We start from the raw sequence: 22,626 nt of genomic DNA on the forward strand, positions 1-22,626 counted from the left end.
AATTTCCAACCTTAAACCTAAGACTTAGGAAAAAAGTAAGTAAGTGTACTTTTACTATCGCCTCGAATAAACGCCCTTGTGAGAGCGGGGTGTCTATTCCAGGGGTGCGTTTATTTAAAAAACTGACTGAAAAGGAGGGGCGTCTATTGGAGTGGGGCGTTTAATAGAAGGGGACGTTTATTCGAAACATTACGGTATAGTGTTTATTATATTTCATTAAGTTAACATTTTTTAATATAATTAATAGCATAATATTTTAATTTAAATTATAGTTTTTCTACTACATTTCATCTATAATGCTATAGCCGATTCACTTGTGCAGATGAAATAAGCCACTAAGTAAGTCGTCTGTTCTAAACTTTCAGCCAATCTTAAAAGAATAGAGGGAGGCCATAGAGCCCCTCTCTCTAACCTGCACCCCCCTCTCCTTTCCTCACTCATATGCCTTTACCAACCCAAAAAGCTTTGCTATCAAAAATGTTATTCACATTACTTCTCTTGATTTAATACTGTAATGATTTTTAATACGTTTTTTATAGAACCACATAAATATATATACCTGTTAAAAAAGTATAAACACAATGCAGACAGTTGTCATACAACCACAACCTGTTGTGGTTCCACAACAACAACGTAATTTTATGAATGTCAATGCAATTCGTGGTCTGGGTAAGTGTTTTTGCTTACATGTCCTTATAAAATACTGCACCAATGAATGATTCTTCGTAAAACAAAGAGAGATTGCTACATATGTATAAGAAAAATCGTTTTTATTATTATTATATATTATTTAATAGTAGACTAGCTTTTAAAAAACATATAAATTATGAGGTAAGTGATGAGCTGGGCATAAACAAGACGTTTCTGTTCACAAAATATATTCCCATTATAAGTTAGATTTTAAAATATTATGCAAGAAAACTGTAGCTCACAGAGAGATTACCAGAATAACACAAAGGAAACCATTTTCTTATGATTGCTATTTTTATAAAGATTGTAGTTTTTGTAGTTTTAACAGTGTTTTATTTCTTTTGGAAATCTTGCGAAATTAGATTTTGATATAGAAATTTATAGGAATAATGAATAGCCAAAAAACACGTTTTTTCTGTTTATTTATAACAATATAATAACTTCTGTTTAATTTATTCAGGAATAGCACAGATTTGTATCGGGTCGTTGACGTTGTTATTGGGCATTATCGCTATTGCAGCATTAAGCTATGATTATTGGTTGCAAAAAAGTGGAGGAGGTATATGGGGTGGATTGTGGATACTAGTCACTGGTATAATTGGATTGGTTTCGTCTTACAAGACAGATATCAGATCCTTAAATGGTCTCAACATGGCTTTTAATATAATAGCTACAATTGTTGCTTTTTTGGATGGTATATTTTTTGCAATTGGTTTGGGGTAAGGCATTGTTGCAGTTTTCTATGTTATTTTTTGTATTAGTGAGTTACGAACAGATGCATTGATTATACGTCCGTATCACTTTCAAAAGCAATCGACTCTGTGGGTAAATATCTGTCGCAACTAAAACCATTTTAGTACTAATTTATGACCGTTCAAGAATTTAAACAGCGTAGCAGAAAGGATTTCCCCTTTATAAATAAAAAAAACTTCAGATCAGAATCACGTACATAAACTTCTGTGAATAACATTACATTTTCTTCAGAGATCACCTTTTTGTGATTACCACATTTAGCAACTTGTAAAATGGCACCATGAAGTTCTATACTATTACCATGGTTTTTTGCTCTAAAAATTAACATACTGCTCTTGTTACATATCTAACACACCGTTTTTTCATTTTTATTTTGCTTTCCAGGGATGATTTATTTTTATACTAAAGTTACTTTCTCTTGTTATTGTTGTTGTCATCTTTTTCCAGTTACATTCTTATGCCAATGTGTTAGGTACTACAACAATTGCAAATTAGTATATCAATATTACTTGTCATACTCTTACCACCTCGACTGGGATTACAGTTGCTTTGATGACAGGAATGCTGGCCGTGGAATTTATGCAACGTTGATGTTGCTGATGATTTCAGAGTTTTTTATTGCTCTTGTTGCTGCAGTCTACTGTTGCCAAGCTACTGGATCATGTTGTGGCCCAACTGGCTCAAGAGGTATTAAAGTTTTCACTTTTTGCTTATTACTTTCTATGTATTCAAATTGCCATGATAATGCAAAATATTCATTTTCAGGGTGAAAAATAATTGTGTTTGAATCCCTACCTGAGTCATACCAGAGACTATAGGAGTGTGTAGCAACTTGTTTTGTTTGTGATTTATTATAAGAATGGGAATAATGCATAGCGTTTAGTTGAGCAGTAGCTGTGCTTGATTACTTATTGTAGATTAAAGAGAGCTCATAATTCAACATTGGAGACCACTATGAAAACTAAAAAGGTTATAGTGACTAAAAATTTGTAATACATAAAAGTTAGATTTAAGAAGTTTTAGTATTTTTTTATTTTAGGAAGAATTGTAGTTGTGATTTTTTAGGCCTTTGAAAAACAATTTTGTGTGCACACACTCAGAATATTGTAACAATATGTCTCCTCTGTGTGGGAACTTTCACTTGCTGCATTTCTGCTATTAAAAATTCCAGTGTTGGTTGGCTTTAGGTCATCTGAGGTTAATGTTATGAAAATTTTTCTTTAAGGAATTATTTTACAGCAACAACCCAATGTCGTTATGTCGAACACCGCTGGTCACATGGTAGTTTCAGCTCCTACTACTACGAGTTATGTGACAACTACACAATACAATTACCCACAACAGCATGTTGTAATGCAACCACAGCAACCAATGCCTCCTCACTCTATGGGACCACAACATCAGCCAATGCCTCCTCCTCCAATGGGGCCACCACATTACCCGACACAACCAACTGCCACAACGATGACATATTCATCGCAAAATGCTGATTACAGTAATGCGGTCCCTCCTCCATACTCTCAATGAAGTTTGATCTGATGTGCAGTTTGCCGTAATGAAATACTTCTGTTTCTTCAGTGCTGCATTTAAACATTTCAGTAAATTGTTTTTCTATTTTACTAAAATTGGTTTTAACACGATGTATTTTGCCTTATTATGTAATATATATATATATATACGTTAATATAGGAATATTGTATTGTAAGTAATTTATTGGTATTTATTATATCCGAGCTTTGAAATTAAGCTGACGATATTATGTGTAGTATCTTTTGATATTAACACGCTGTATTTTACCTTACTAGTTAATATGTATAAGTTAGTATTTAAATTTTGTATCGTAAATAATTTATTGGTATTTATTATATCCAAAGTTGGAAAATAAGGTGACGATGTTGTGTGTAGTATGATTTAATATAAAACATTTTTAACAAGATTCTTGAATGTTGTAGTAATAATGAATCTGCAGCAGGCACTAAATGTTGCTGAAGTGATAATCTAAGAGAATGTACATGTGAATACAGATCATAATATGTGTGTCTACAGTTTTCTCTTAATGTTTTCGTGTTTGTTTTTGTCTTGTGGTTTGTGTAGATAAAGTTTAGGAAATTTTATTTACATTGACAGCTGTTACTCCAAGCTCTTCTTTGAAACAATTTTATCTGATGGGTACCTGTCTGATTTTGTTGTGTTATTAATAACAAGCTGTGGTTTTCATTGTAATGTATTTGAAAAATTTATGTGTGGTAATGTATTATTGTATTTATACATAACTGCTATTAATTTTATTTTGTGTAATATAGTGTGAATTTAGTGGATTATTGCACATTATTAACCTAAAAGAATTGTTATTGCTTTTCAAAGATGTTGATTGCCTGATGTTTTCTTTCTTTCGTTTTTCTATGAACTTTCTATTAATCATTCCAATGCTAGTTGTTTCACTTTGAGGGCTGGACTTAAAGTATATACAATTAAGTGAAACTAAGAGGCATTAAGATAAATTAATGTTAAGGGTTATCTGTTAAAGATCTAGGCCATCTGAATAATCAAAATATTATACTTAATTATATGCTGCATTATTTAAACTACAATGCTATATTTAAGAAAGTATTTGTTGTCCTGGTAACTGTTAGAACATTTTGCACATTATACTTGCATGTTTTGGTTTTGACTGTGGTATGTTCTGTAATACTTAGATTCTATCTATACGTCTGTCAAAGTTCATTTTGTAGGGGCTTTACAGTGTGCTCAATATTGCTGGGCAAATTTTTCTACACAATTTTTTCGAAACAACTGAGAAACAAGTAAGTTTTAAACAAAAACAGAAACCACTAAAAGAAATTGTTTTTAAAATTGGTAGAATTAAGCCAGGGTAATCCAACAATACAAATAGAATTAATTTCTTATAAGAATTAGGAGTCTTTGGGTAAGTAATAACATTAGTACACAAATACATATGGTAAACACAAACACTAGAATATTTTGTAACTGGTAAATATTATACTTCAAGGATTAAATCCAAATTTCCTTAGCAACTGAGGCTGAACTGAGAAATTTGACCCCATGTTTACCTTAGTCCCGGTTTTAACCTGCTCTACTGTATGTAACGTATTATTTTTCTTTCAGTGGTTGGTTTACATGATGTTTTCAATGCACATATCGCACTGAAAAATTAAAATTAGTTCTATTTTCCATGCGTCAAAAATCGATAACTTTCTTAAACATTTCATACAATAGTCGGTGACCCATGGAAAAATCAACGGGTTCGCTTGTTTTGTTCCTCTTACTACTTGTGGTACTATTCTGTGTGACAGACAGACAGACATATACAGGTATTTTATTTTATACAACAATTGTGTTTTACTAACAACAAATTAATTTTTAAGAATTCCTATAAAAATAATGGCATACATTCAAGGAATGCAAGCTAGTTATGCAGCTCCTCATCATGTTCCAATTCAGGCACATATGGCACCAATTCAGGCACATATGGCACCAATACAAGCCAGGCCTGTTATTCTTCAGCCACATGCAACACAAAGAAATATGTATGTAAGATATTTGGGCTACTTAGGTAAGGTATACTTCTCTTTGTTGTTTTTGATCAATCACATTTCAGATATCTTGTACTTCAATTCGATTAGATGTATATGATAAAGAATTGTGTAATATCATTTTTTAATTAATTTATGTGTAATGCACACTATTTAATTTTATATTGTTTATTTCATTACTTTTACGTGTTTGCAGTATTTTTTTTACTAAAAGTGCAATATGTGTTGTTGGTGCTGATCAACGAACCGATCAAATATTTGGTTATGTTCTTTTTACCAGTTTTTTCTGCTACATCGTAGGTATTCTGCAGGTCATGATTGGTGCTTTGACTTTATTTTTTGGGATTGGTGCAACCGCTGGTTTTAGTGGGCAGTTTTGGTTGACTCAAAGTGGGAGTGGCATATGGGGTGGAATATGGATTAAAGTTACTGGTATTGTTACTATGTTGTTCTCCAGATCTCCCAATCAGTCAATTTTAAATGGTACAAGCTTGACATTTTGCATTATATCCACAATGCTGGCATTTCTCGATGGGATTTTCTTTGCTATTGGATTACGGTGATTTTTTTTCTTTACACAAATCATTACCTTGCTTAAATTGTCATTGTTTTCACAACAAACAATATTTGTTTACAAAATTCGATACCTTTCTTATTGTAGGTTTTATTCCACATGCATGTTACACGAATATAGCCCGTACTCTTATTACGGATACTACGAATACAACAGAGGTGATCGTTGGATATATCATTCCAAACATAACTGCTTTAAACATAAAAATGCTGGCATGGCTGTTTACTCTTGTCTTCTTGGATTAATGATTATGGAATTTGTTGTTGCTCTACTTGCCACTATTTATTGCTATAGATCTTGCAGATGTTGTAATCAGCCTAGTGGTAATAGTGTTTTTTTTTATGCTATAAAATTCAATATTAATTTCTCCCACACCTTTTTTAATCATTTTTTAGTTATGCTTTGCGAAGAATTAGTGCTGTCTAAAGATGTTTCTAAAGCATATGCTAATCGTGATGTTTTGCTTTTATGTATTCAATTAACACAGCATTTTTTTCAGTGGCAAATTTTGAAATGTTTCTGTATTTCTAGGTCTTCCTCAAGTACAATATAGTGTCACAAGTTCTGGTGGTCAGGTTTTTCTGACTCCGTCTACAGGATTGATGTCTGTTCAGTATTCATTTGCACATCAACCGATAATGACTTATCCAATGCATAATGGTGACTCACAAGTAACATCTACTGCACCTTCCACACTTCCTGCAGAGCAGTTTCTCCTACAGCCACCTGAATATCAGAAGTCTGTGCCTCCACCTCCCTATAGACTGTAGGCATCTCTACATTATTGTTACTAGTTATGCAATTGTGAAATAGAAAAATAACTGTGAAGAAAAAGTATATGCTTGAAATAAGTATACCAACTTTTTTAAATTAACCACTGGCCTGTATTCATTGACTGCCAACCTTGAGGTTTTTTAAATACCAAGATGAAAACCTTAACTTTCAAGTTGGCTGACTACAACATATGTATTACGAGAATAAGATAGAACCGTAAGTATGTTGATTTTTTATTATTGAGTCCTTGTTGTATATATTTTTATGTTTTTATGTGCATATTTGTAAATTTGAACCTACTTTTTAGTCTTTTTACACTAACAATTATGAACTTAAGACAATCAAAGCATAATGTTTTGGTCATTGAAGTAGGACTGACCTTAAATTTAAAATAACAAATTTACAGGTGAAAGTAACGAGGCGGAAGTTCATTAGGTTGAGTGAATGAATATCACTTAACACACAAACAACACGGAAAAGGCAATTGAAACTATATTGCATATAGTTGAGATTTTGGTTTCTACTTTTCGATCTTCTAAAGTATTAGTTTATTGTCAAAGATTAATTGTTGTGTTGGTATCAGAATGATTAATATCGATTTTTTTTTCTGAGCAAATTTCATTACCAGATGAAATCATTAGTTGTCTCTGCAACAAAAAGTTTGACTTGCAATTTAAATTTTCCTGCAGTCATTGACTGTCTAATATAAAATATTTATTTTAAATTGATGGTAAGGTTATTGTCAGTAAAGAGGAATCCCCTCATTAAATACATATACTACTAATTTTAATAGTATATTAGCTTTTTTAGAATAAAAAAGTAAAAATAATTTAGGGTGTAATTCAGAAAAACTATTTGCAATGCTTTGTAAATATAATAAAAGTGCTTAAATTTATTTATCCAAGTTAAAAACGTAAAATTTGATTTAAGTGCCTAGCTTACATCTGCTAATTTGAATGCTGTTAATTCGAATAGCTATTTCATACAATTTTTTTTTGTCTCTTGTTTTTTTAAATCTTTTTTTTATTTCTACTGATCAATTTGAGGATTTGCTGATTTAAGCATATTTTTTATTGACCCCTTCTGTGTTTTCAGTAATGAATGTGTCCTGTATAGATACTGTACATATAGCTTAATGCTTTTTTGTTTAAAATAGATTTTAATTTCATAGACATTTAATGTGGTATTTAGCTACGATACTCAAACAAACGAAACAATAGATTTGCAAACCAACAACTGCGACGATTAAAGTGCAAATAAATATGTACACCTGCAATTTTTGCATTGTTCTTGTCACAAAATCAGAATTACATTTTACATGGCTTATTTCGATGCAATTTTTTGCACTGTAAACAACGTCTGACAGTAAATACATGTTAAAAGTATGGTTACACACTCATGCTGGCCAAAAATTTCATGTTAGGTCAAAAGCGTGTATAAGGTCACACATTTTAGATAATGTTCCTATACAGGAAAGTGACATCTATAATAATTACGATTTATTGTGTTTTTAAATTGGCACATAGCCTATATTATAATACTCAAGTTTTGTCTGTGGGCCAAATATGGTAGCTGCCAGTAGTAGCAACAGACAATTTCCTGTAGATTTATCTATTAACACCTAGTCATATATATCATTGGAACTGTATGTTGTATACTTAAAATGTATCAGTAGGTGGTATACATAACAACTCAATACCATTTAATAAACAGAGTCTATAAAATTGTTTTTCAACCCTCTGTGGTCCTTTATGTTTTTCCCAATTAAAAGATCTTTTTTTACAGCCTTTTATTGAATTTTTTATTAAAAAAATTTATTAAGTGCTGTTGTAAATTTACATATTATGTATAGGCAAGTTTTTACATTCTGTATTGTATCCTTTGATTCATGTTTGATTGTGTATTTCTTCAGAAGAGCACCTAGCCTGGGATACATACTTCCTTAATATTCAAACCCTCTCCTTTTTTTTCAAGAATAATTTTTTTATTGTATAAAGTATATGGTGGTATTTTCTAGAGTTCTGTACGTAATATGCCCTTATTAGGAAATCATGTAATCTGTGATGTCCCTGTACATAATAATCTAACATACAGCAATTATTTTTTCATTTTAGATATATAGATAAAAACAAAATGCAAGCAGTGAAGAGCTTTTCTGTATTATATTTACAGATAGAACAGGAATGGGATCCAATACATTCATTGTAACTGTTATTGCATGTTAAAATTTGGTTTTAGCTTGCTTTTTTTCTTGCTTGGATTTCAAGGTTAAAGTTTGCCTTCTGCATTATGTACATTGCATTATTTACTATATACAAGCACTCATCTACTTATATATCTGAGCTATCATAATCTGTATCATAAAATAAATCGCATTTGACACATCAAAGGCAGATACACGATTTTTCCTCCTTAGGCAAACGGTTGAGCGCAACGAAGCATACAAGTATCTTTTGTGAAAAAATGCATGTAATATTAAAGTTCATGGTCTAGGGGAGCACTGCAAGCCATACTAGTTGGGTCTGAGGAGAAGGTCTGTTCTGCAAGGCAGTGTAAAAAAGTAGCTTTTTTTAAATCAGTTTAAAACTTCTTAATTCCAGAATTATAACCAAAATTATATAATTTTTTTAGGCTTTAGTAAGGAGAAAGCAATTTATATTTTTACTATTTAAAGATTTACGGACTATATAAACAACTTAGTAAAACATTTTGTCTAGCTTGCACACTAGGTAATATAAGTAGCCATGGACAAACTAAACATCTCTGTCAAATTGTTTACATTGTTAAAGCTAACCGATCATAATAATAAATGAAAAAGTATCAAAACAGATAAAATAAATTTAGAACACCAATTTAAAATAGACCTTGAAACTAAGGAATGTATGGATATCTTTGAATATTCAGAAAGTTTAAAATTAATTTTAATATTATTGTAACTAAACTGCATTGTTTTCAAATTTAAATATAATTGAATAAATAAAAATTACACGTCATATAGCATTCTGAAAAAAGTAAAAACACGAACTAAATGTCTTTTAAATCAATTTCTTGAAGCAAATTCTGTCATGTAAAATTGATAAAAACTATAACACAAGTCAAGTAGTATGTTTAATGAACCAAACATGAACCAAAATAAATATATTGGCATTTAAATGTTTCAGCATGTAGGGTTTTAAAACTTACTCTCTTGCTGAAGATTTAGCTAAAGTTGTCAAACAGCACTCCTTAGTCAGCGAGAGGTGCTTCTGGCCGTATTTACTAAATTACACAGAGCCATATGTACCTGCTAGATGTAGGTCTAAATATTAAATAGGGCAAAATGTTAAATAGGTATCGTCCACATCATCCCTGCCTTGGCAAAGTACTCAGAAGGAAAGATTGCAACAAACTTAACAGCGAAGTATTTTTAGTGACTATGTGATGCTAGAAAGAAGATAAGATAATTGCAAGAAGAAAATTCAATATGCTTAATATGATTAGCAGATGTTAATAGAGGAACATTTAAAAAAAATAAGTGCCTTTTGGATTGTGTAATTGAATGTGTTCTAAACATGTCTACGTACATAATGCAAAAGCAATGTAGGGAATAAAATAAATGTTATTCACCCATTTGCTCGTATCTGCCTCAAAATTCAACAGATAATAAAGTATGGCTGATTTATATTGAAAAATGTTTGTTAATTCCTTACAGTTTTATCTTTCAACTACTGCATTTAGAAACTGGGTAATCTTATTAAACCTTATTAAACTTCTTCGGATGCAGCACAGAGAACAAAGTAGTTTACATTGTGTTTCAGATTTGAATAAGATCAAGCTTCCCTTTTGTATACTTAAAATTCTTGTTTCTAAAAATAAAAATAATGACCAATAATGAAAACAAAATTTTCACATTCTAAAAAATTATTTTCATTAAAAACCCTGAAAAAACAAAAAGGTTCCATCAAATGCATTGAATACAATCACAAAAATTTCTTTTGTAAAGTTTTGTAATGTTAAATATATACTCCCATATATAAATGAGTTTTACAATAAAATATGCAATTAAGATCAATTTGAAATACTTTGAAGATTTTCGACTTGTAAAATGTTAAAACTAAATCCATGGAAATTTTTAAAAGTTATCTAGGTGTGTGTATAAACTAACAAACTGTCCTTGTTTATCACCACTTTAAAAAAACTAATGACGGATATCAACAAAAATGTTATTAAGCATAGCAATTTAATTTTGTTATTCAGTTCAATGATTTCAGTCACCCAAGCAAACAAACAAATGCAAAAAAAAAACTGTGAAAATATCTAAGTTTCAACATGGCAAATGCCACAGCCAGAAGAAAGCATCATGCATCATAAAACAATAGGTAGCTTTAGTTCTTAGACGAAGCACTTGCGAAGAATGAACCAATATAAAATGTAAGTGTTATATTTTGAATTTGCTTTATGCTGGTATGGGTGTTTATTGGTTGATATTCGCATGCTAAATTGTTGTATCGCAGATACTGATGTTATTTCTTTCACCACAAATTTATGTTTAAAAGCATAGTTTTTGTTTCCTATGGTAGATCTTTGTTTATCTTAAAAGTCATCTTGTTGTTGTTAGAGAACAGTTACTGCACGAGCAAACAAACAATCTGTGTCCCCTTTAATTTAAAAACAAAGTTCTGATCTGGTAAAAAGTTACAATAATTTATATTGTAATCTGTTGTCCTTAAATTTAATAAAAGTGTTCGGAATTTTCAACTGTTTTATGGTTTTATGTATCCGTCAGTTAACAAATAATCATTTTGTGCTTTCCTTCTCAAATATGCTTCATCATCCTTCTTACAATTCCCTCTTTTTAAGGAAGTAAGAGAATGTAATTTAGTTAATTGTTATTATAATTAGGATGAACCCAGCCTTTGTGTAATGGTCAAAAGAGTATTCATTAAAATATCTGATACTATTGTTCAAATATAATTGTCTTTTATTATGAAAGTGCTAGTAATAACTTATTTTTGTTTGGGGTAAATTTACACTGAAAACGTTTCAGACTTCTTAAGCCAGCCTTTATGTTACTAAAAAGCTGAAAAATGTTTTTATTATGGAACAGGCTAAAGATTGCACAAAGTTGTGATAAGAGACAATATTGCTTTATAGTGTAAATGCATGGTTATGAAAGTGTCATATTTTAATATTTCAATATTGAGATTGTTTTGTGGTGACAGCATTAGCATGACAACTGCCGAAAGTTGTTCTTGAAATATGTAAATCAAGTAAAAGTAATATTTACTTTTTTCCTACTATTTATTTATTTGTTTGTTTGTTTGTTTGGTATTTAATAATAGTTAGAAGAATTTGGTGTTAACACAAAATCTGTTGTTGGAAATACTAACATCAACGTTTTAACAACAGCAACTTTATTATTTTACGTAACAATACTTGCAAGTAGTTCTGAAATTATACTGACTTAAAAACAATGTTTGTAATACAGTGTTGTGGGCTGATTTTCTTCACTGCGTCACTGCTGTTGTTTTGGTTTTTAACACTTTTGTGCCTGCTGGAGATAAGAAAACTTAAAAAGAATTCTTTTCGTGAATTATCCATTTATCTAAAACTATTCTCTTCTTCCATAGTTTACTGTAGGGTAACTTCTTTTCTATCTTGGTGAAGAATCTTGTTATGACAATGCTATGGTAAAATTGCGTTAGAAGTAGAATTTCATTGTTTTAAAATTGTGAGCGGAAATAACTATTTACCACTGCTGTACTGCAATAATTGCCCAAATTCTTTGGTAGGGATCAAGCTGTGATGATTAAGTCGGTAAGAATGGGTAGTCAGGTATTATTGGATTTGTTAACAGTCAGAGATAAATAAAACATGAGTTTAATGTAGTTTTTTAAATGTTAAGCTACTTTTCATTGCTACTTAAATAAACTAAAGGTTAAATTTTAAACCAGTTTTCTCTAAAAGCAGTCAAAATGGAATGTGTTCATAGATTTAACTAATGCTTGCATATATGGAAGTGAACAATGCAGAAAAATTGCATATTTTCTCTATTCTTTGCTAACAATGACGTGTAATTAGCGAAAATATGTGAAAATAAGCTTAAATTTTAGTTTCGTGTAATATTCGTATAATTGCTCGGAATGTAGCCACACTAATGTGAGAAGGCATAATAATGTAGCAATATATACCGGTAAGCCCCTTAAGGCTTATAAAAAGATTTTTCAAATAAAGAATCTACAAGATTCAAATTATTCCAAAAAAAAATAGTTGCAATGGCATATTTTCTAAATAAAATTTCAGGAAAATTAAAGCTAAATAAAAGTTAGGAAAAGTAACAAAATATTAAGATGTAATTATAAGCACACTATCAGTTAAACAGGTGGTTGTGCCTCTCCCAACATTTTAGATGTGATTTTTTGTTTGATCATTGTACCTACTGCTGTGTACTTTATGACCTAGACCAAATGCTCTTAACTTTTGATTCCTTTAACAGTAATAAACATTTTACATGTAAGCAGGAGATGCCAATGTTTCTATAATGATAACCTCAAGTAAATTTTTTGTGATATAGATATAAAGTAAATTTTAACATGGCTTCATATTCGTATCCTAACCAAACTGGTATGCATAATACTACCGTTGTTACATCCATGCCTGCGCCCGCTGCTCCTATGATAATACCTGCTGCACCTCGGACCACAATGAATGTTTCTGCAATCCGTGGTCTTGGTGAGTGCAATTATTGACTATTTTTTATGTTGAGGCCAAGCTAACAAAAAATTACTGTTTGCTGTTTACTGTTACGTCATTCTTTTTTGAGGTTACTTTGTAAATATTAGTCTAAATGTCACACTCTTCCATTTTGTTACAAAAATAAAAGTCAGCAATGGAAAATGATAGTGAAAAATGATAGTGGAAGCATGGTAATTAAGACTTGTTTATTTTTTGGCTATTACAGCTGCGTTCAAAGGGTTTTAGTTAATATTTTTTATTACATAGGAATCACACAGATTGTAATTGGGTTTTTAACTCTTGCTCTTGGTATTGGTGCCACAGCTGGTTTCAGAAAAAATTACTGGTTGACAGATAGTGGTGCTGGTATATGGGGTGGTTTGTGGGTTCTAGTAACTGGCATCATTGGAGTTTGTTCTGCCTCCAAACCAGCTTCTGGAGGATTAAATGGAACCCACATGGCATTCTGTATCATCTCTACTGTGGTTGCTTTTATTGATGGTATTATCTTTGCAGTTGGTTTGGGGTATGATTGTATTAAATAATTGAGTTAAATAATCAGTTGTTGTAGAGTTCAATGATTTTATGACTAAGTGTAAAAAAAGCTCCTGTTTCGTGTTTTAAGCTCTACCCAACCAAGAAAATCAAGGTTATCAATTTTTTGAAGAAAAAAAATTGTATATGGAGGATCTTTATGACGTCATCAAAGTATTTTGCATCAACTGTTTGCCTCCTTATTTAAATACTTGGCAAGCAATCTGAATGTGGGAATGCTATACTCTTGTATACTTACTTACTTCAAGGAAACTGTTTGTTGCACTAACATTATTGCCTTTCGTGAATGTTCTATTAAAGTCAATATGTAAATAAGAAAAAAAGTTTGCATTGGGGTATAGATTAATACTAGTTAAAAAGTAGTTGTTAAGTTATTTTCATCAATCTATTTTTTTATTTTTGTCCCAAAATTTAATAAAAGCAACAAAAAATCTCTATAATAATACAATGAGTGTCCATGTTTCTGTAACAGGCATAGTGGATATGTTCATTTTTCTTTAAAGTAGCCAAAAAAAGTATGTCAATTAGCTGGAAATAATACTGCGGATTTACTTTGGTTACATCGCGTAATCAAAATCATGTAACTTGATTTGTGCAAATAATTTTTACACACTTACTCACACAAAATGAAAGATTCTTTGTGTTGCCAAAAGTGCAAGACGTGAAAAATTGTAAAGTGGCTAAAAAATCAAATTTGAAAAAGAAAATTCCAATTAAAGAAGTAGAACTAGAAAAGTGATATTAGAAAGTACGAGAAGTTATTGGGGTAAAAAGGGAGGAACTAGAAGTAGAAAAATAAAGTAAAAAAAGGAAAACAAAGGCTAGAGTTTTGAGTGGAGTGGAATTGAGAGAAAGTAATAACTTTGATAATTTTAAACATTTCAGTTTTTATGTCACTAAAACTATGTGTTATTTTTTATGGTGCACACTTAAAATTGTCAAGAAGAATCCCATTCCCAGAAAAAAGCTATTAAAGCCTAAATTCGTGAATATTTTACCGCGTTTTTTATAAAATAAAAAGCTGATATTATTTGTTTACATTTTTTCATATAATTAATATGTCCCCTGGTGCGTAACTAGTATATATATCCTAAAATTTAAAATCCTACACTAAGCTGTTAGTTGACTGCCAAACAAATTTGCCAGCAAAACAAAAAAAAAAAAGGTTTCTTTCACTGCAAAGGTCCTAATTTTTATATTACTATTAGTATTTGTATGTCTCTATATGAATGTGGGTTTTACTAAGCATAAATAGCTAACTAGCTATATACGTCTACCCAGAGCATAAGTAGCTAGCTATATATGTCTACCCAGAGCATAAATAGCTAGCTATATATGTCTACCCGGAGCATAAATAGCTGGCTATATATGTCTACCTGGAGCATAAATAGCTAGCTACATACGTCTACCCAGAGCATAAATAGCTAGCTATATATGTCTACCTATTTTTAACTATATGCAACTGGGTTTCTTTAGCTACTGTAGCTAATATTAGCTTGAAGCTCCATGGATTAGCTAGCTTAGCTAGTTTAGTTATGCTGTTATTCCTCTTTTTTAGCTATTTTTAGGCAGGAAATATCTTGTAACAAGCCACAAAATATGCCCATCGAATATAACCTTCTCACGTTTCATGCAAAATTCAGAAGGGAGCCACATTCAATATGACAAAAGGATCAATTTTTTTACAATTTTTGTGTGTGCTTTAATTGATGTTATTTTTTTATATTTGACACCTGGAGAAACTTTTGTGAGCCAGCATTTAAATTACCAGGTTTGTTATTTTTACTAGGGTTAATACTTTTACAAAGGTTGCTGACATCTTCGGGTTTATGACCTTTTTGATGTCAATTTTGATGGAAGAAAATTCACGTTTTTGTTTAGAATTTCACAAAATTTTGCAGGAATAAATATTTGCTGATGATAAAAAATTACTGAACGTTTTGACTGAAACTTTTTTTTTGAGATTTTATGTTAAACGTTTGTAAAGAGAGATTAACAGAAATAATTTCTATTGCTATAATAGCCGTATTCTGACTGTCTCTGCGCAAGATGGCACCTCGAGTAGCGAGACATACAAAATGTGGTAAATAAAGGACAGGAGACTCTCACGGGTTAACAACTAGTCTCTTTAATAATAGCCGTATTTTGTCTGTCTGTCTGCGGACCCCCTGCTGAGTTAGAAAAACGTGCTAAGGAAACACAAATATCAAATACGATATGTTTTTATCCACTTTGTTGCCACGGGTTAATTTAAAGGACGGGCGAACCCGTGGATTTTTCCACGAGCTAAATACAATAATAGTCTTCACCTTCCTTCCAATACACCTTTCAAGTTGTAGTTTTTACATTTTGTAATCAAATACTGTCTGCACTGAAATGACTGGTTTTTCTATCATTTGATGTGTTTCATACCCTTTTTGTAGAAAATTTTATGGATGAAGACAATACAGAACATGCCATATTGAACTGTTTTTGTTGATTTGGATATGCTCCCTGGAAACAGTTCTGTTTTACATTGTGTGTAAATTTTTGTGACGAAGCACTGTATACAATGTTTTCTAAATAATGATTTTTGTGATTTGAAATTCACTAATTGTACATTGGTTTTTTTTACATTTCGGTTTAAAATCATCACACAAACCATAAATAAATAATTTTGTGTGGTTAACCAGTTAATTTTTTCATTTTGTGTATTTTTTTTGTAGGAAAAGATGGTATGCAACCGAATAAATGATTTCTCAAAATTTTAATTTCCAAACCATGACTTTTAGAATTTTGTGTGGTTAACCAGTTAATTTTTTCATTTTGTGTATTTTTTTTGTGGGAAAAGATGGTATGCAACCGAATAAATGATTTCTCAAAATTTTAATTTCCAAACCATGACTTTTAGAATTTTGTGTGGTTAACCAGTTAATTTTTTCATTTTGTGTATTTTTTTGTGGGAAAAGATGGTATGCAACCAAATAAATGATTTCTCAAAATTTTAATTTCCAAACCATGACTTTTAGATATTTTTACTTGAAAAGGTATGGAACAGAAGGGACGAACTAATAAATAATGTGGACTGTATGTGACCGTTAAGATTGTAACTTTTTATCAACAATTTTTTTCACCTTGCAAGCTGTTGTTTTTATATTTTATGTAAGTTTATATGGGAAGATTTTCATTTGACATTTTGTGTAAAATTTTAAGAACTTTTTTGTTAAACTACGACTCACTTCTTGCAAACGTCATTTTTGCATTTTCAGTTTTATTTTTTTTAGTAAAGGCCAGTATTTAATATAGTGAAATATTTTTTGATGCCATCAAAATTCAAATGATTTTTCCTATATTGTTCTTTAACGTGGATTTTTCCACTGGGCTTCTCGACCAGTTATATTAATAATACTTTATGATATTCGTTACAATTATATGATTCTATACATTACTCCAATCAGTGTTATCTCTGACTGTTGCATTCAATAGGTTTACACAATTTTAAACACTATTTTTTTAGTGCCAGAATTATATTATTAGGTAATTGTGATATATTTTTATAGAATCTACAACACCTGCTATGGATATTATGGATATTACAGATTTGATGACTATTATTATTATCGTTCCGATCGGTGGGCTTGTGCTCATCACCGTAGCTCTGGTATTGGTGTATATGCTTCTCTTGTGACTTTGATGGCAGCTGAATTTTTTGTAGCTCTTGTGGCTGCTATATACTGTTGCCAAGCAACCGGTGGTTGTTGTGGTGGACCAGTTAGCCAAGGTAATATGGGGACCTAATATTTGTTTTTAAAATTTGTGATATTTTATATTTAAGATTAAATTTTTATATACATGCCTATATGTGTATTTCTTATTTTGTTTTTACCATCAATACAGGCGTTATTATTAATCAACAACCTCAATATCTTGTCACAAGCTCGACTGGTCAAACCATGATGACATCATCTGGATATCCTGTAAGTTCAGGAGTAATGGCCCCTCCCCAGTATGGCTATCCCCAACAACAAATGGTAATGCAACCTGGCTACCCTCAGCAGCAAATGCAAGTCGGTGCCCAAGCCAACACTTCAGTTGCTTATTCATCCCAGTACCCACCCCAGGATACTCAAAAAGTTGCACCTCCACCCCCTTACCAACAATAAGTCGAAATTCACTATTGATTGGCTTTATCACATGAAAGTGATTGTGTATTAATGGTTATAAGCCTAATCTTTGTAAACACATCTACATATATAAATTTTGTTAGTATATAATTTTCTTTGGATAACATTTTTTTTTTGACTCAGCAAACTTTAAGGAACTCAGTATAAAAAAAGAGCTTGGTAATGAAATCAATTTTGAAAGAAGTGAGAATTATGTTGAGGATTTTTTGCGTTCTTCGTTAATTGTTTAATAGTTTTTTTTAATATCCTACTTATTTTTTTTATTGTGATTATATTTAGTATTGTAAAGTATGTATCTAATCTGCACCTGGTTTGATTGAAGAAATTATGAAAACGCGTATATTTTTGTTATTTCCCACCACGTTTTGTTTATGCAAGAGGAAGTAACTCTTATCCAGTTTTGTGAAACTTCCTTTACTGGTTTGTATTACCTCTGGTAAATGTTGAAAGAATTTTTAAAATGATTTGTCGGAATTTTTTCTAATAAGATTGTTTTATTGTAGAAGAAATTTTTACAAGAAAGCAATTTTGTGGGTTTTCAAGTGTATTACAAAAGACCAAAAAACAATTTCAGGTTTAATGTTGGCACTTTGCTTATTGTTTTTGTCACAAGGTATGTTTTGGGTAAAACGAATTACTGCAATTACCTTTCGGTTAAATCAATGTTAGCATAGAAAACGACACAATATTTGTTCTGTTTTGATATGAAAACTTACCTCCTATGTCTCACTCCAGAAATTTTTTTAACTGCGACATTATAAAAAAAATATAAAAATTATTTAGACCTATAGGTTTCAATTTTTTAGTGCCTAAAATTAGCACCTTAACAACTCGACAGATTATTATTAAAAGTCACTTATAAAGAAATCACAATAAATTAACCTTTTGGACAATAGGGCTAAATACTGTACTTTCCTATAGAGTCATATTTTAACCTTAATTATTTTTGACTTAAGCTCTTAATAATAAACAACATGACGTCTTATCCCAATCAAACTGGAATGCAGAATACTACAGTTGTCACATCAATGCCTATGCACGCTGCTCCTATGATAGTACCAGCTGCACCTCGAATGAATATTTCTGCAACTCGTGGTCTTGGTAGGCTCTTTTGATATTAAGTTAACTTTTTGTCTTGTCAGATTACATAATGTTAAAGGCATTGGTATTTTTGCAATTTCTTTGAGTTTTTGTGCAAAAAAAAAACCTACTGACTTTAAGAAAATATATTTTATATATGTATATATAAAGAAATGATAAAGATATAAAAATTTTATAATTAGGAAAAATGGACTTTATTAAAGGCACACTCAAAGAAAGAACTACTATCAATGGAATGAGCTATTTTGATACGTTTCCAACTTTAACTTGGCATATTGATCAAGGGCAAGTCAATAAAGAAAAAATGATATAGTATAAGCTGTGCTAAGAGTTATGGACAATTTAAAGATTTACATACTGACAACGCTTTTTGTGATCAAATGTTTACTAAATCAAAATCTTTTTTTATTCTTCCTGATTTACATTTTAATGTTTTTGAGAAATTTAATTAAAGGACCGATTTTTATAAAAATGAAATATAAATGTGGATCTTTGTTCTTGTTTGTACTTATGTGCAGTCTTTTTCTGATTATATTTTTAGGTATTACACAGATTGTGATTGGGTTTTTAACTATTGCTCTTGGCATTGGTGCCACAGCTGGTTTTAAAAAGGATTACTGGTTGACAGATAGTGGTGCTGGTATATGGGGTGGTTTGTGGATTTCTGTAACTGGCATCATTGGAGTTTATTCTGCTTCCAATCCTGCTTCGGCAGGATTAAATGGAACCCATATGGCGTTTTGTATCATCTCCACTGTGGTTGCATTTGTTGATGGTATCATCTTTGCAGTTGGATTAGGGTATGATTCTACTAACCTATTTAATTCATCTGTACTAGTTGTGTGGCCCGTGGGGAAGTCCGCTGGACAAAAGAACTCTGGAAAAAAAATTTACCTAAATTATTTAGCTGTTGTTTCCATGATGTTGAGTTTTAAACGCTGATCACATGGTCATGTATTTTTGATTTTTTGCAATTGTGGTTCACAGGTTGTTGGTGCATAAAGACTTATTATTACATTGTTAAACTTTGGTTTCTAAAACAGGTGGACTTGACGTAACATTGAGAAAGATTTTCTAAGGATGTCATCAACCCCTTTGTTTCTGAAACAGTTAGATTGGCCAATTTCTGGGGCAGCCCCTTGTTAAACACGCAAAAAGAAATGTCAGTTATCATTGTGCATTGATAATTGCAGAATCGGTTCAATATTTTGGGTTATACATAGGGTTACCATATTATTAGTAACTAGTCAATAAAGCCCGTGGAAAAATCCACTCAGGCAGGATAAAATGAGAAAAAAGCCTAATTTGACTTTTGATGGCGTCAACAACCCATCCACAAAAATTAGAACTTTGTTTTTAGTATATGGTGGTGTGCTTTTGATGAGCGGTTAATAAAATATAAGGGTTTAAAAAAATTTGCTGACGTCAGCAATGACCCGTGAAAACCAAAAAAAATTTTTTTTTAAATTTTTATACATGTTGCCTCCATCGTATAGATCTTAAAACGCTGATCAAGAAAATGTATAGGATCTTGTACTTTTGACAAACAGATGCAGAGATTTAGGGCTTGAATGTTTTTTTAATGACGTCAGTAACCCGTCCATTGCGAAACGGATTCGGTGGTCCAGGTTTGGAAAACTTTACGTTTGCTAAGTTACCCTTGTAACTAATTCGAATTCTCCTAAAATCTCTTAAATTTTTGCATGTCTTTTTCCTGCTTATGGAAAAAATCTCCTAAAAAAGCAGCTAAAATCCTCATAAGTTCTCCTATATATCCTAAAAACGTTCTTCTAAAATGAGCGGGAACCCTGTTAATATGCTTTCCTTTGACGTCAATATTGCTTTAGCGTCAAAGTTTGGTAATTTACAGGACAAATTTATAGGCGATGTTTTGTAGACTTTATCAAAGAAATTTTATCCACTTTGCAAAAGGGAAAGACAGACAGAACTGGCGTATTATTATATAGATTGTAGGTCCTATGACAAAAATCCAAAAAAGTAAAAATACATCCACTTATAAGAAGTTTCTCAGAAATTTTTCTAGCCATTGTGTATAATAATTAGAGCTTGAGACACTGATTAAACTAATGTATAGGATCGTTTAAATAACAGTAATATTGGGGATTTAAATTTTTTGATGTCGTCATCCATTGGTTAAGAATTAGGTAGGTGGAGCTAGTTTTGGGAGGGATGTTTATCAATTTTGGTCTAAGGTGCCTAGATTTTTGTGCATATATATTTCATGTGTGGAAAGCAAAGAAATCAAACTTTGTAAACTTGTATAAATACATAATTAATTGTTTATGTGTCAAACTGTTAGTTATACCAAAAAATGATTTTGTTAGTTTAAACTTTGTCTTTTACAAACAGTTGGTTTTTAACGATTGAAAACTTTTGTGGGAGTGGAATCGTATACTTTGTTCAGGGGGACTGTATACAATGTACTCATAAAAAACTTATTGTTGCACATTTAAATTTTACGCCTCGCAAACATTGATATTTGGCTTATCTTGTAAAGTTTTATGTGGAAATACAGTATGCTACATACAGCTGATTTTGTAGGTTTTCTTTTGTATCCTTTTTAGAATGTCAGTGGATGCCTCCAGTGACAGCATTAATTCCAGCATAGTCTTTTACCCTACACAACGCAATTTATCAAAAATTGTTCTAGACTGTATAATACTTTTTCAGCTATTATCATTGTGCCTATTGTCTTACTTATCGTTATAAGTATTTATAGTAATAAGTTGGCGCATCATTAACATTGATTTAATGCACTTACTGTCAGTTGTTCTTCTTTTTAGAATCTACAACAACTGTCGATATAGACATTATTACAGTTATCGTTACTCTTGTGATGATCACCGTAGTGCTGGTATTGGTGTATATACTTCACTTGTGACTTTGATGGCAGCTGAATTTTTTGTGGCTATTGTGGCTGCTGTATACTGTTGCCAAGGTGGTTGTTGTGGTGGACCAGTTAGTCAAGGTAATCTAATGTTCTAATTTGTGTTTACAGAACGTGAAGACGGTAAAAACATAATTACAATGTAAATACATCCTTCCTTCCGTTTTTTGTTAATCTTTATCACCACCCTCTATCAGATAAGCATTTTCTTGTAAGGTTCTTCATAAAAGGCTTTTTTCCTTACGTAGGCGTTATCATTCAACAACAACCTCAATACCTTGTCACGAGCTCACATGGTCAAACTATGATGACATCTGGATATCCTGCAAGTTCAGGAGTAATGGTTGCTCCCCAATATGGCTATCCACAACAGCAAATGCAAGCTGCTGTTTATCAACAACAGCAAATGCAAGCTGGTGCTTATCCTCAACAGCAAATGGCAATGCAGCCTGGTTTCCAAGCTCCTGTTGCTAACACTTCAGTTGCGTATTCGAATCAGTACCCTACACAGGAGACTAAAAAGGTGGCCCCTCCACCTCCATACCAACAATAAATATCAATTGATAATCGACAGTTTCTTATCTTAGATAAACAAATTTTCTGTATATTTTAATATTGGTTTTATATTTTATTATAAGTGGGGTATCTTAAATAAAAATGATAACATTTTAGTAACTGGGAGTGTTTTGGATAAATGATGAATTATCTAGAAATCAGAAAGGATTACCACTGTCAACACATGTTTAAACGGTTGCAATCATTTTATATTTTCTGACTTGAGACAGAAGTATCTCTATATATTGGACAACTACCCTTCATTAGAGATATTTACTCCATTTA

The 22,626-nt window shown here is 31.3% G+C and overlaps 4 protein-coding genes across 4 annotated transcripts; all 4 read left to right on the forward strand.

The window, feature by feature from the left end:
• The first annotated feature begins 90 nt into the window (after positions 1-90).
• LOC130614004 (membrane-spanning 4-domains subfamily A member 8-like) lies at positions 91-3,822 on the forward strand. The gene is made up of 4 exons (XM_057435383.1): positions 91-669; positions 1,151-1,409; positions 1,916-2,130; positions 2,669-3,822. Exons 1-4 carry the CDS (start codon positions 582-584, stop codon positions 2,968-2,970), a joined length of 864 nt encoding a protein of 287 aa, XP_057291366.1. The 5' UTR covers positions 91-581; the 3' UTR covers positions 2,971-3,822.
• A 971-nt stretch (positions 3,823-4,793) lies between these two features.
• Positions 4,794-8,055, forward strand: LOC130614001 (membrane-spanning 4-domains subfamily A member 8-like). The gene is made up of 4 exons (XM_057435380.1): positions 4,794-5,017; positions 5,298-5,556; positions 5,659-5,894; positions 6,103-8,055. Exons 1-4 carry the CDS (start codon positions 4,846-4,848, stop codon positions 6,339-6,341), a joined length of 906 nt encoding a protein of 301 aa, XP_057291363.1. The 5' UTR covers positions 4,794-4,845; the 3' UTR covers positions 6,342-8,055.
• A 2,541-nt stretch (positions 8,056-10,596) lies between these two features.
• Positions 10,597-18,117, forward strand: LOC130614000 (membrane-spanning 4-domains subfamily A member 8-like). The gene is made up of 5 exons (XM_057435379.1): positions 10,597-10,755; positions 12,899-13,056; positions 13,327-13,585; positions 17,154-17,374; positions 17,491-18,117. The coding sequence occupies exons 1-5, from the start codon at positions 10,739-10,741 to the stop codon at positions 17,754-17,756; spliced, it is 921 nt and encodes a 306-aa protein (XP_057291362.1). The 5' UTR covers positions 10,597-10,738; the 3' UTR covers positions 17,757-18,117.
• A 591-nt stretch (positions 18,118-18,708) lies between these two features.
• On the forward strand, positions 18,709-22,461 carry LOC130614003 (membrane-spanning 4-domains subfamily A member 8-like). Its single transcript, XM_057435382.1, has 4 exons — positions 18,709-18,878; positions 19,420-19,678; positions 21,683-21,867; positions 22,035-22,461. The coding sequence occupies exons 1-4, from the start codon at positions 18,752-18,754 to the stop codon at positions 22,337-22,339; spliced, it is 876 nt and encodes a 291-aa protein (XP_057291365.1). The 5' UTR covers positions 18,709-18,751; the 3' UTR covers positions 22,340-22,461.
• Positions 22,462-22,626: the final 165 nt, after the last annotated feature.

The sequence above is a fragment of the Hydractinia symbiolongicarpus genome, chromosome 11 (genome assembly GCF_029227915.1).
Source record: "Hydractinia symbiolongicarpus strain clone_291-10 chromosome 11, HSymV2.1, whole genome shotgun sequence".
In the NCBI taxonomy this organism is placed as follows: domain Eukaryota; kingdom Metazoa; phylum Cnidaria; class Hydrozoa; order Anthoathecata; family Hydractiniidae; genus Hydractinia; species Hydractinia symbiolongicarpus.